Below are 15,044 nucleotides of genomic sequence, written 5' to 3'. Positions count from 1 at the left end.
TTTGGTAACTTAGACACCCAATGCGGTCTGTTTACTAAGGGGAAACGTCCGAAGTACCTCTAGCTTTAGGCAGACACCCGAGCAGAGGACCCTTCGCAAAGCGATCCCTCCCCGTTAATAAAGAAAACCGCGAATTTCGGACACAAAGCCGCCTTTTCGAAGCTACCATCTCATTTCGAAGCCCCCCCCCCCCCCCCCTCCAAATCTCCCACCAACCCGGATCCCCCTATTGAGTCAATCTGTAAACACACAGTTAAAACCCCTAGATCAACGAGGATGCACCTTCAAAACGGCTGGGTTTAGCTTCTGGAGCACTTCACATTCGCAATAAAAAAATGCTTGTCGATTTGTTGAAATATTCATCTGCATGTTAGAACAGTCAGGGATCTGAACCTATCGAAAATCGGAACTGATGTTATCTCCTGGTTCAGATACGGACGAAGCATAATAGAAACATTCATTTGTTTAACGTCCGCTGTTCGTTTGTGAGGACGGATCCCAGTTTTAACTGCAGTCCACACGATGGCGCCGAGGATGCAGTAGGGAAACACTGACAGTCAACGCTGCTATGACACAACTCTCGTCCATTCACACGTGATTTCCGTTGGGGAAACATTGCAGCTGCCTCGAGGGTGAACTTCATCAGGATTTCATGGGAATATTTCTGAAAACAAAAAAAGCGTTATGTTCTCATCAAATACGGAGGAAAATGTGTTTTTTTTTAACCAAAATAGAGGCGGGAGGATGTTGATTTTTGACATATTGCCTTGTATCAGAAAGCAGGTCGTTTGAGATCACATGATCTAGAATAATATTAACAATAAATACAAACATATTTACACTACCGACATTAAATAAGATAACTCTCCCATAACTCAATGAGTGGCTGAGTGAGTGAGTGAGTGAGTGAGTGAGTATGGTTTTACGCCGTATTAGCAATATTCCAGCAATATGACGGCGGGGGACACCAGAAATGGGCTTCACAAATTGTTCTCATGTTGAGTGTCTGAGTGAGAATCATTATTGACACCGATTCTTCGCTTATCTCGAAATACGGATAACACGACATATATTTGAGGATCACAACGAAAAAGTTTAACACTTTCTTTAGTTAATGGCAGCAGTTGTTTTGTGAGTAGTTGGTTTAGCAGTTTTGCATCCATATCACGATGCACATATTATACCAACCCGACCCAACACTCACTCACTCAGCAAACTCACCCACTTTCACCATCACTCACTCACTCACTCACTCACTCATCCACTCAAACCGTCGCCCATTCATGCTCTCACTATCTCAAACTGTCACTAACACACTCGCACTGTCACCCAACCACTCACTCATACACACCAGCCGCGCCCCCCCCCCCCCCCCCCCACCCCCCCGCACCCCACTCACTTACACAGCCACAAACCCACTCACTCATACACACATCGTCACCAGTCATCACTCACTCACTCACTCACTCACACCTTCATCCACTGTCTCAGTCGCTGTCTCCACCCGTGAAGATCCAGGGTAGAATAGGTCTTCAGCAACCCAAGCTTGCCATAAAAGGTGACGTTGCTTGTCGTAAGAGGCGACTAACGGGATCGGGTGGTCAGGCTCGCTGCCTTGATTGATGTATGTCATTGTTTCCCAATTGCATGGATCGATGCTCATGATGTCAATCACTGGATTGTCTGGCCCAGACCCGATTATTTACAGACCGCCGTCATACAGCTGGACTATTGCTGAGTGCGGCGTAAACAAACAAACAAACAAACAAACAAACAAACACAAACACATAAACACACAGTCGCTGTATCCAGATGTCATGTATCCACCTACCAGTTGCGTCACGGCCGAATGCACCTCCCCATGAAGACGTTGAATCCAGTTGTGGTGTCGCGCAGCACGTACATGAAGGGGCGGTTGACGTTGAAGACTGGAATAGAGGAGAGATAGTAGAAGCTCATCTTGCTGTACGTCCCCGCCACTGTCCCCCGCTCCGTGACGTCGATGGCGGAGTCGTGGAAGGCCTGGTTGACGTGCACGCCGCCGCCCTGGATCAACGCCGACAAATCGGCCTTCTTCTCGTCAAACAACAGGTTGATGCCGAATTTTTGTAGGGCCGACTTCATGCTGAATGACTGCGACACGGAGAACTTGGGTAGGTACACCTAAAAAAATAAAATAATATATATATATATAAAATAAAAATAAAATTAAAATAAAAATGAAAATAAAAATAATAATAAGTTTTAGAGACGGAGCATTTAAATGTTTTTCATGACCTGTAAACCCAAGGACACCGTTTTTTACTTGAACAAATCCCATGGTAGATGTACTGCTACTATCACTACCATTACTACTCCTATTCCTACTATTTGTTTGTTTGTTGTTTAACGCCGCAGTCAGCAATATTCCAGCTACATTACGGCGGTCTGTAAATAATCTGTAAAGACAATCCAGTGATTTACATCATGAGCATCGTTCCACGCAATTGGGATACGATGACATGCATCAACCAAGTCAGCGAGCCTGACCACCCGATCCCGTTAGTGACCTCTTAAGACAAGCATAGTCGCCTTTTAGCATGGGTTGCTGAAGACCTATTCTACCACGGATCTTAGTAGTGGTAGTAATTGTAGTTGTAGTGGTAGTAGTGGTAGTAGTTGTAGTTGTAGTGGTAGTAGTGGAAGTAGTGGTAGTAGTGGTAGTAGTAGTAGTAGTAGTTGTAGTGGTAGTAGTAGTTGTAGTGGTAGTAGTGGTAGTAGTAGTGGTAGTAGTGGTAGTAGTTGTAGTTGTAGTGGTAGTAGTAGTAGTACATTGTAGTAGTTGTAGTGGTAGTAGTGGTAGTAGTAGTCGTAGTAGTAGTAGTTTTAGTGGAAGTATTAGTAGTAGTTGTAGTAGTAGTAGTGGTAGTAGTAGTGGTAGTAGTAGAAGTTGTAGTGGTAGTAGTGGTAGTAGTTGTAGTGGTAGTAGTGGTAGTAGTAGTAGTAGTAGTAGTAGTAGTAGTAGTAGTAGTTGTAGTTGTAGTGGTAGTAGTGGTAGTAGTAGTAGTAGTAGTTGTAGTGGAAGTAGTGGTAGTAGTAGTAGTAGTAGTAGTAGTTGTAGTTGTAGTGGAAGTATTAGTAGTAGTTGTAGTAGTAGTAGTTGTAGTAGTAGTAGTAGTAGTAGTAGTAGTAGTAGTAGTAGTAGTAGTAGTGGTAGTAGTAGAAGTTGAGACAGCAATGTCGTCTGTGTGTGGTGTCTATTAACCCGCTGGTTTAGCAGGTTTGTCTTGGTTCTCCTCGGAGTTGACAAGTTCAAGCACGTTCTCCATCTGCTGTCCGTTATCCCAGGACAACAACAACCTGAGCAACGTGCGCACTTAGCGACATAACTAGACACAGACCTCGTCCATCACCACACGCTAACTTGGATATCACGTGACTGGACCTTTCTCTTGTTTGTAAACGAACGCGCTTATCCTGGAATCAGAACAGGCTGGGCTAATGCAAGCCTTTTGGTGCGCTAACATATTGTCTTTCACTCTTAGTATATAATACAGTTTCCTCTACACCATGTATAGTGTAATAAAGTAGAGTATTGCCCTGAACTGGTATAGTTAAAACACGAGGCCAAGTTGGCCACATGAAGTCACACGTAACACTTTATATCAAATTGTGTGTAGATCTATCTAGGCCTACCTCCTTCGAGGGAAAATAGAGATATAAAAAATTCTCTCCTCGGACGTTCTTACAGTTTGGCCCTCACTCTACAAAGGTTCATATTCCAATGAACCAACAAAGTGATAGTCAATTATTAAATAAATTGTTGACTTCCTTTTCGTTAGTTCCACATTGACAAGGCAACATAATGACAGATGGTCATAAATGGAGTTAATGTCGCTCTTGCCATTTAAATTGTTATTCTCTTGAAAACGTTTCGTTATAAACTGTAAGTTTCTCATTCAGCTCGTCAATCGATACTTTGTTTTGCCAAGCGCCATTTTTGTTACTTGACCAGCGCGTATTCATTCGCTTCCAACAGTGGTCTCGTAGATTTCAAGAATAGTTTTTGTTGAAGATGATTTTGTATATAATCCAAATGTATGATAATGAACTTTATTGACCTCAAATGTTTTTGCGTTACTTTTGTTTAATTTTTTTTAAGATTGAAGTCGCTATGACAACGGGAGGTAAAAATATCTCCTTTCCCCCGTCACTCGATCAGAGAACATGGAAAATCCTCTAATCCTCTAATAGATAACAAGTTTGACAGTTTCAGTTGGAGATTGACACGCTGAATAAAAACAACATCAGACGTTCAGCGCAGGTTAGTTGAATAAGTTCGCCTTTCACCTAGGAGTTGCAGAATGATGTGACAACACAATACCAACGTTCGTGGTGCAGGCCCCCATTGTTACAAGGAATACATACCGAAACATACCTTAAACAATACACTACTAACATATGTGGCACACTAAAAATAAAACATAGTTTCGATGAGTGGGAGAATTTGAAAGCGTATGTATGTTTGTTGTTTAACCCAGCACTCCACTGATTCCAACTCGTGTGTGAGTTTGGCTTAACGCCGCTTTATCAGTATTCCTGTTATATCCCACAGCTTAATGTGACAGGAAAGCCCGAAGTGATGCAGGTCTCAGACGTTTACCACTTCGGTGAAACCCACGAGCACGGGTATGGTGCTGACAAAACTAGAAACATAATCGGGGAGTCCAGCATCCATGCTTGTCGTAAGAGGCGACAGAGAAGATCGAGTGGCGGGCTAGTTCATCGTGTGTCATCGTACCGCCGGGGCGTGGATTGCCACTTACAATATTGTTATTATTCACAAGCAGCCCTCATGTAGCTGGAATAGTGGGGCGTTAAACAACAAACAAACCTTAATCTAATACTTGAACTTAGATAACGACAGTCGTAGCCCTAAGTTCGCTTTGTGGATGCGGACCCTAGATGTAAAGGAACGCTGGCATTGGTTAATGGCAGACCTATCGAGTTTAATTTTAATCAATAAAAATAACCTTTGTTAATCTGAAACTCGAATTTTACAGATGCTCATTAATCCATCATAGAAAGCTTAACATAATTACATAAATTATATATCTCTTATTTCACTCAGGGAGCGGTCGGGTAGCCTAGTGGTTAAAGCGTTCGCTCTTCGCGCCGAAGACCTGGGTTTGATTCCCCACATGGGTAGAATGTGTGAAGTCCATTTCAGGTGTCCCCCGCCGTGATATTGCTGGAATATTGCTAAAGGCGGCGTAAAACCATACTCACTCACTCACGACACAAATTGATAGGTTTAGAACTATACTCCAGTTTCCTCGTAGTGTAGAAAAAGTCTATGGCGTTAAACAACTGAACGGTTATTTAAGGACCAATGTGGGGACGAACCCTCGACGGAACCTTTAAAACCAAGCGACAAAACCCTTTCCATACCCAACAGAAATCTCTGCATAAAGCAGAGTCGATTGTACAATTCCGACTATATCATGAGCATGTGTTCATGAATCACTATCAAAAGTAATGATCCGTAAAAGTTAAGCGTATCCTGCCCCACCGGTAGCACCCGTCACAAACACATGCAAAGTCAAGAGCGTTTTCAAATAATGTTCCGTTTCTTTAATTCGTCAGTATAACGTAGCATAACCTTACCTCTGTCTTGGCGGCCTTCTTCATGTTAGTGATAGCCTTCTCCAGGCGGAGCGTCCTTTCCGGGGTGAGAACCTTCTCCAGCCTGCCTAGTCCGTCCTTCTCGCGGGGCAGGATGATATACATGGCGAACCGGTTCCCCTCGTACGGCAACTCAAGCATTTCGAAGCCGAGTTTTGTGTTCTTGTTCCATCTGTAATTGCCCCTCTTGTGCATGGTGGGCACCATGATATGTGTGTTACTGTCCAGATAGAACTTCTGTTGGCGGGTTTCCATGGTAGAAAACTGGTCCCTCCATCTGGCGCTCATGTACAGCGTATTGAACAGGTACAGAGCCTGGTCGGACGTGATGTCGTCTGCTGACAGCTTGTCCTTCACCATTCCATTGGTAGCAGACGACAGCATGTTGTTGATGCTCGTGGAGACCTGCGACTTCATCTCGGGGTCAAACTCCAGCAATGTTCCGTTAAACGTCTGTTGGTAGTCTTGAACCGTTCTGTCGACCAGCTGGAAGTTCTGATTGACAATCATGATGTTTGTCGTGGATATGTTGACGCTTGGGTCTTGTACGAAACTACGGTACACTGCTCCGTACACCGAGGACATCTCTCGCTTGTCCACGAGCTCCAGGAACAGGCTCTTCCTGAGTTCCACGAGAGTTTTGTCGCTGGCGCCCCTCACACACACGGCCAGGAGGGTGCAGATGCTGATCGGGGAGAAGACGACGTTGTTGTTGTTGGTAGCGACTTCTTCGTAGACACCAAGACTCACTCTGTTGCACGCTCTAGCAAGGAAGGGCTGAAGTTTTTGACCTGTCAGACGTCTGGTTGGCTTACATTGCACATCTGTAAAAAGAATACAGCTTATTTGATAAACGGGGTCAGTGCTTTATTTAATGTGATTTAAAAATAAAATGTTTCACAAAAAAATAGGGAAAGAATTGTCCTAAAAAAATAACTTTGGCGCTGAGCATGCTAGGTGTCCTGAAAACATAAATATACTTCTCCTCCTTGCACAAAATTATTTGCACAGAAAGTATTTGCACAGAGGGGCACAGGTGGCCCAGTCGTCTAAGACGCCGCGATTCGCTGTGCAGAGTTGCGTCCCTTGGGCACACCAGAAACCTATGATTGTGGGCTCGAATCCCGGTTCGCCCCGATTATGTTTCTAGGTTTGCACCATACCCGTGCTCGTGGGTTTCACCGAAGTGGTAAATGTCTGAGACCTGCATCACTTTGGGCTTTTCTCCCACATTAAGCTGACACGCCGTGATATAACTGGAATACTGTTAAAAGCGGCGTTAAACACAACTCACTCACTATTTGTACAGAAGCTATCTGGACAGTAACTACATGCAGAGAAGCTATTTGCACAAATATATTTGCATAGAAACAATTTGCACAGAAACTATTTGCACAGAAACTGCTGGCAAAGAAACGATTGTCACAGAAACTATTTGCACAGAAACTGCTGGCAAAGAAACGATTGTCACAGAGACTATTGTCACAGAAACTATTTGCACAGAAACTATTTGATCAGAAACTATTTGTACAGAAACTATTTGCACAGAAGCTTTTTGCACAGAAACTATTTGAACAGAAACTATTTGCACAGAAGCTTTTTGCACAAAAACTATTTGATCAGAAACTATTTGAACAGAAGTTTTTTTTTATACAGTAACTATTTTACAGAAACTATTTGCACGGATCCTTTTTGCTCAGGAAACTATTTGTTCAGAAACTATTTGCAAAGAAGCTTTTTGCACAGAAACTATTTGTACAGAAACTATTTGTACAGAAACTACTTGCATAGAGGCTATTTAAGTGTTTTGAAGCAGTGACCAAATAAATATCTTATTTCAAAAACATAAATCTCAGCTCCTCTTTAAAAGTAGGGTAGATATCATCCTCTTTTCATCAGGGTTGTAATCAACACTGGAGGCCATCGTTGTCACTTTGTAATCAATGAGGCAAGCAGACAGGATACAAGCAGATCATGAAGCACACCAGGTTTAGTATTTCCCGGCTCAGACTTGATGTTCCCATGTGAACAATATCCAGTCTGTAGCAGCCGTGGACAGTATTGTCTGTGGGAGGTGTGGACAATAGCTCTCTAATGTGTTGTGAAACTTAGATTGTAGATAGAAATACATAGAGGACACCAGCCTGCATCTCAAAAGGACCTGCTTACTAATCTATAACTCTTTCTGTTGACTTCCAGTCTTTTCGCGTTTATGGAGGTATTAGCGTAAGGTTGAGCACACTTTTAATCCGCGTAAGGATTTACGAAAAGGGTGCGCTGCGGTTGCGTGGCGGATTTGAGCCAAATGCGCACACCCGTTTCCACTAATACCTCTATAAACGCAAACTAATACTGAATTCAATTGTTATTAATAAATCAGTAAACAATAATAACTTCACTAGTCTGTCATTCAGACCCTGAAACAAATACGAGGGGTGTTCATTAAAGATTTCCCCTAAACCACTTAGGGTTATCATATTTGGTTGAAATTTCACATGTGTAATGATACATGTATCTATGGGTTGTGTCTGAATTTACAGCACCGAACTATTAATCTTACCACTTTTACAGGTGTTATGATCGAGTAGGGTGTGACAATGGAGCCAGTAGAATACCGAGCAGTAATAAGGTTTTTATATTTGAAAGGTCGCACACCAAAAGAAACTTTCGATGAAATGAAAGCAACTTATGGGGAAGATGCCCCATCATATGACGTTGTTAAACACTGGCATCGTCAGTTCAAGTGTGGTTGGACATCTGTGGAAACAGCTGCCATTCCTGGCCGCCCCCATTCAGCCATTGATGAGGACACTATCCATCAAGTGGAGACCGCCATTTTGGCAACCGACGTATAACTGTTCGCCAGTTAGCACAAGATGTCAAGATCAGTGTAGGGTCTGTGGAAAAAATCATCCGTTGACAATTTGAACATGCATAAGGTGTCTGCACAATGGATTCCCAGGTTGCTCGAACCTTTCCAAAAGCAGGAACGAGTCAATTGCTCAAAGGATCTTTTGGACATGTGCCAAAAAAACCAGGCAAACTTTTTTGACAGACTTATCACACAGGATGAAACATGGGTCCATCACTATGATCCTGAGACTAAAGTTCAGTCGATGCAATGGAAGCATGTGGAGTCACCACCCCAGAAGAAGGCACGTGTCCAACCCTCTTCAGGCAAGGTCATGCTCACGGTGTTTTGGGACCAGCACGGAGTAGAGATGATGGATTTCTTGGCAAAGGGTACCACAATTACAGGAGCTTATTATGCTTCACTGCTGCGGAAATTGCGGGACGCTATCAAGCTTAAGAGGCGTGGCATGCTGACCAAGTGTGTCCGTCTCCTGCAAGACAATGCTCCAGTACACAACTCTCATGTTGCCCAGACAGAAGCGCGGTCCTGTGGCTATGAAATCCTTCCACATCCTCCTTACTCTCCTGACCTTGCACCATCTGACTTCCACCTATTTCCAACCATGAAGTCATTTTTGAAGGGAAAACGTTTCACAGATGATGAAACACTGATTTCTGAAGTCAAGTCCTGGTTTGAGACGCAAAATGGGGGATTTTACAAGCGAGGTCTCCATAGTTGCATAAAACGATGGGAGAAGTGTGTAACTCTTGGTGGTTCCTTTGTGGAGAAAGACTAATACCTATGCCAAGTTTCATTCCACTAGGTCCATCGGATGTGGGTCAGGGAAAATCTTTAATGAACACCCCTCGTATATTCACTACAACCCATGCAAGTCTATAATGTTTGGCAAGTCTAGAATACGCAGTATCACTTTCTGACAATGAAGAAAGTCTCTGGGATCCTATGTATTAACTTTTTAAAACTATAAATCAACAACTATTTTTCTCTGTTAGATATGTTAATTTCAGAGACTAGATGTTAGTCTGAGACCGCTTCAATAATCTCAAACGCGACATGTGCACCTCACCAATGCTGTTTAGCATCAACTTTCGCTTTGTGAGGCAGTCTCCAGTTTATAACGGTATTATAAATTCCTGACTAGGAAACCTAAGACAGGAGAATTAATGTTTATTCATCAGAGCTCGAGTTGGAAGGCCCATGTACATATTTTACACGAGAACATAGCAACTTATGATGAAATAAGAATTATTATTGAATAATGGTAAAATTTAGAAAAATTTTTTTTGACAAAATTCATCTTTTCAAAACAAGTGATATGAACTAATTTTTTTATGTGGCCTAATTTACTTGTCATGCGACATGCCAGAGTCACTGTACATTCTGAGACGGACAGGATTGTCACAACAGCTGTGTGGGGAGGAAGTGCACACAGACATGCCTTGGTCTCGAGCCATGGCCTAGAACACGGCCAGTACGTCCAAACAGTCAACGCATTTAAACACATTATGAGATTAAAGTGTCACAAGCCTGGGGATTACCTCTTTTACAATTGTTTTGTGATTATGTACAAAATTGTATTTAGAAGTTAGTGAGTTTTGGGAGTTGGGTTATGTTGTTTGTGACGTCACGCAACTGTAACCAGCCTGTACGGGGTCGAGTCTGACCCAGACAAACCAGTGAGAGATGGGGTAAGTATCGGGGTACAGGGAACATGATTCTTTTAGGTTGCACGCCAACCGATCCTCGTCAGTCGGGTCTTATGCCGCCTCTCATGTCAGCTGTTAAGTCGGGTCTTAAGTCACCTCTCATGTCAGCTTTTAAGTCGGGTCTTAAGTCGCCTTTCATGTCATCTCTTAAGTCGGGTCTTTAGTCACCTCTAATGTCAGCTTTTAAGTCGGGTCTTAAGTCGCCTCTAATGTCAGTTTTTAAGTCGGGTCTTAAGTCGCCTCTCATGTCAGCTTTTCAGTTGGGTCTTAAGTCGCCTCTAGTGTCAGCTTTTAAGTCGGGTCTTAAGCCGCCTCTCATGTCAGCTTTTCAGTCGGGTCTTAAGCCGCCTCTCATATCAGCTTTTAAGTCGGGTCTTATGCCGCCTCTCATGTCACAACGACGACTGTGTATGACCGGAAGTGGAACCCAATGTATAGTGAGTGAGTGAGTTGGGTTTAACGCCGCTTTTAACAGTATTCCAGTTATATAGCGGCGTGTCAGCTTAATGTGGGAGGAAAGCCCGAAGAGATGCAGGTCTTAGACGTTTACCACTTCGTATAGACCCTCTTCCAACAGGTCATGGCCCCCCCAGCCACACACAGCAACACGTTGCCTTCTTAAACATTACCACATCTTCTGATAATTTTAATATCCCGTTACTGATAATAAGAGGATCCTATAAACTTATGGAGACAGATACCAGCCCGCATCGCAGCTATGAACACTGTCGGGCGCTGATACTCAGTTTCAAGTTGTTAATTTCAGAACAAACACTTCCGGGAATCGTGTTCATTTCTGAAGAGAAACAACGAGATAAGTACTCTAAATGTATCGCTGAAGTATGTCCTTATGGTGGGAATATTATCAGACTAAAACCTCGGAGACTGCACGCGCAGGGCGAGCACAGGTCACCAGGGGGATTCCGTACGTGTTGTTTGTAGATGTATTTCTTGAGGAAGTTACAGAATCTGACATGACATTCACTTCTTCACTTCACTCAATGAGTGAGTGAGTGAGTGAGTGAGTTTGGTTTTAGAATGTATTTTAGTTACATGACGATGTATCAGTGATATGTTAGAGGAGTGAGTGAATTAGTGGGCTGGGTTTAATGTCTCTTTAAACAGCATTCCAGTTATATCACGGCGTGTGGGAGGAAGGCCAAAGTGATGAAACCCACGAGGTGACAAACCTTGAAACATAATCGGGGCGAACCCATGATCATATGTTCCGGGGTGCCCACGGGACGACTTGAGAATTGCGGCTCCTTTGACGACTGTTTGTTTGTTTGTTTGTTTTTTTGCTTGTTGTTTAACGCAGCACTCAGCAATATTCCAGACAGCGGTCTGTAAATAATCGAGTCTGGACCAGACAATCCAGTGATTGATAACGAGAGCATCGAGCAATTGGGATACGATGACATGCATCAACCAAGTCAGCGAGCCTGACCAGCCGATCCCGTAAGTCGCCTCTAACAAGCATAGACAACTCTTACCGCAAGCATTGGTTGCTAAAGACCTAATCCAACCGGAATCTTCACGGGTCCCTTTGACGACTGGGCCACCCGTGACCAAAATCTTGGAGGAGGCGATGTAAGTATTAGAAGTTTACAAGTTGGTGAAGCCCTCAGGCATGACTATTGTAAGATCACGGAACATTACCAGGGTCTGGGATTCGAACCACGATCAGAGGATCCGGGCACGACTCTACATGGGGAATTAAATCGCCTTTAGTGACTGGTGCAGCTTTAAAATGACGTAAGTGTGCCATTTTCCAGTGTGAATTACGCACAGACAACCCCCAACTCAGATGTCTCTGCTACCAGGCGACACAGTCGTTCGTTCCCACGAGCAAAAGCATTGACGACCATGGCTTTGCGTGGGTTCAGAAGCACCAACGCCCTGGAATTACTCCAATGGGAAACACCTGCTCTAATGCGAGTCGTCAACCCTGCACGTCAACAACACCACCTACAGTGTACCCCACCTCGTTAATCCGCACGGTTTCTAGTGACACGTTTCCAGATTAACGAGTGGTTGTGTTCTAGTTAAGGGTGACGTAGGCCTGTCGTGGATTGCGAATCATATGGAGGTAGTCTTCGCGAAGACGCTTTCAGCAATACCGTTAAAAACAGGTTTCCGGTCTAATAAGGTTTAAGTGTACTTTGGACAGGTCGGATTCTATGTTAGACCGAAAACATAAAATACAACTTCTCAAAGATTACTCCAGCAATGATAAACGTTCCCTTATCCAGGGAAATAACGAGAAATGACGAGAATAAACTGTACACGAATCGGACTCTCCTCGCTTATCCGTAGTTTGATTTGATCCTTTCAGAAATATGTTACCACGATATTTATCTATATTGATCACATTAGATATAGCCTATATACAAGTAGAATATCCTTAATTTTATTCAGCACGGGCATAAATATCCCAACCTTGTCCACAAAGTATCGTACATGTACAATTCCGTTTTCGTTTCCTCAAACCACGGATGTATAATTCATCCTACATCCGTGCCTAAGCCTTTAATCCACGTTTGCAGGATTGTATTTGAATATTTCAGCCAACACATGGCGTGCGGGATGAAGCTCCCAATTCGTTTTACAACAAAACTTAAAATACAGATACTGCCCCAAAATAGTCAAACGTCTCAGAAATGAAATATTTTACAGAAAAAAAGCTGTTAAACTATAGTTATTATATATCATAAAAAGGAGCCCAGAGACTTTCTTGGATGTGTTAGTTTCAGGGTCTGTATGGCAGACGACCCAAATACCACTCCTGCCCTAAGTCCATCGCTTCATTATTGTTTATCTGAAAGGTGTCTGTTTATCGGACCTCTAAACCAACAACTTTTTTATGTTCACCTCGTGTGAACTGTATTCCGTAAACGGAACATACTGTTTGCTGAAAGAAACAGTTTAAGCGCGTCTATTTGCGTGACATGCAGACATTGGGCTGACTCAGACGACAGTTTTAAACATTCCCCACCGCCATGGTTCTCGACAGTCGTGTCACACGCTGAACACAGAAGGTAAATCTAAAATCTCTTGCCGAATGTTAATGTGCTTAATATATGCTCAGATTGCGTCCATTACAGACTGACAATACACAGCGTATTGACGCAACATGGCATGCATGGTCCGTGTAACACCGTAATGAGGTCATCCGCCCAGATTCCAAAAGGTGAAGACAGATAAAAGACTTTTGACTTTTTGAGTGAGGCGTACATTGGTTCTCGGCCATGTGCTACTTCTACATGACGCCACGTGCAGATCGCACACCATGGTGACCTCATGCTCGCCTACCTCCTCATAGTGAAGGTGCATACTCCCACCTGCTGCGGGCGATCTAAATTGCCTAAACTTTTCATTATAACAAAAATTATCAAAGAATAGTATGACTGAAATATGTCCTTGTTCCTGCTTTAATTGGACCCCTGAACAATCTAGGACTGCGAAAACAAATATCATTACGAAACAAAACCTTTTAAGGGCATTTCAACATTAATTGTGTAATTTAAAACTGAATCCACGTTACAACCATAAAATATATCTGTTCCTAGCTGGTGCCAGGATGACTGCGGGCCTGCGGGACTGCGGGACCCTGCGGGCAGGATGCACAACGAACAGATTACTAAAGATACTCACCACACAGAAGGAGGATTCCGCAGAGCTGCACAAGGGCGAGGGTTTGGCGTTTGTTCATCATGATGACGTAAGAGGCCGCTGTTGTGGAAGTGTCATTGACAACTAAAACTTTTCGGCGAGGTTTCCGACTTTATAGTGATCCAGCCTCGAGTTGAGTCACGCGTCACATCCCCTCCGCGGCCTCGGCTGCTGCCTGCTGGCGAGTATGCTCAGTGGGACAAAAGGACTGCCCTCGCGCCCTGCTGGCGAAGAGAACTGTTAAAACAATGTTGGGAAATGTACACCCAGCACAGAGGCCGAACAATGCTTTTTAAGGTTGTTTTTAAAGTGTGTTGTGGGGTAGGGTGGGGTGGGGTGGGGTGGGGTGCGGTGGGGTGGGGTGGGGTGGCAGTGTTTGTATTCAACAATGTATCCAAAGAGGCTATTGCGAGTGAGTGAGTGGGTGACGCTGTCGTAGAGGAGGATAAATTGGGGCTCGTTTGGCAACAATGGCTGCTGAAACGACGGCCTTACCCAGGACACCAGGTGTTCGCGAAATGGACGCGCATGTCATGAAGCAGCACCCGTCAAGGTCAAAATAAATAGGACTTGTTGCGAGAAATCCTAAAATCGTCGTTGAAAGCAAGTTGTTCTGAAGATAAGACAGTGTGGCCTTTGAAATAAAACCCTTTCCATTTCATACGAAATCTCTGTTTAAAACAGAGTGGACTGTACGATTCCGACTATATCACGATCATGTGTTCATGAATCACTATCAAATAGTGATGAAACCAGGTGTTCGCGAAAAGGTGAGCGTATCCTGCCCCACTGGTGGCACCAATCACAAACACATGCAAGAGCAAGTCAATTGTTCACCTAAAAAACACGGGAACATATGGTACAAATAAAAATAGGGAATTGCATGGGACATCATTTTGTTACTGCGTGATATTTGGAGTGTCCCTCCATGTCTACTATAAAACCTTTTTAAAAGCACTACTGAGGCCGTGAACGTTGTAAAATTGATCAAACGACTTTTGAGCAAAACTAGTATGAGGTTCTTTGAAATCTTGGTAAAAAGAGCATGCTCGATTGTATCTCAAAAGTTGTGAAATGCAAACACCAAAGGCTGGAGCTGCTGGAATATCACATGACAGTTGTCCCGC

At 43.5% G+C, this 15,044-nt stretch overlaps 1 protein-coding gene across 1 annotated transcript; it reads right to left on the bottom strand.

Moving 5' to 3' along the window:
• Positions 1–204: 204 nt before the first annotated feature.
• Positions 205–14,015, bottom strand: LOC139441813 (antichymotrypsin-2-like). Its single transcript, XM_071222571.1, has 4 exons — positions 13,900–14,015; positions 5,647–6,488; positions 1,832–2,163; positions 205–664 (listed from the first exon to the last, which is right to left on the bottom strand). Exons 1-3 carry the CDS (start codon positions 13,958–13,960, stop codon positions 1,840–1,842), a joined length of 1,227 nt encoding a protein of 408 aa, XP_071078672.1. The 5' UTR covers positions 13,961–14,015; the 3' UTR covers positions 205–664; positions 1,832–1,839.
• Between the last annotated feature and the right edge of the window lie 1,029 nt (positions 14,016–15,044).

The sequence above is a fragment of the Haliotis cracherodii genome, unplaced genomic scaffold (genome assembly GCF_022045235.1).
Source record: "Haliotis cracherodii isolate W230 unplaced genomic scaffold, xgHalCrac1.p SCAF_45, whole genome shotgun sequence".
In the NCBI taxonomy this organism is placed as follows: Eukaryota; Metazoa; Mollusca; class Gastropoda; order Lepetellida; family Haliotidae; genus Haliotis; species Haliotis cracherodii.
Note: the sequence above shows the minus strand (reverse complement) of the source record. Positions and strands in the feature narration are given on the sequence as shown.

Bases quoted from the DNA above. Each gene is read 5' to 3' on its own strand.
- LOC139441813 (XM_071222571.1), bottom strand. From the start codon at position 13,960: ATGATGAACAAACGCCAAACCCTCGCCCTTGTGCAGCTCTGCGGAATC. The intron at 6,489-13,899 runs GTGAGTATCTTT...TTCTTTTTACAG, and splicing joins CGGAATCCTCCTTCTGTGTG to ATGTGCAATGTAAGCCAACC. The intron at 2,164-5,646 runs GTAAGGTTATGC...TTATTTTTTTAG, and splicing joins AGAAGGCCGCCAAGACAGAG to GTGTACCTACCCAAGTTCTC.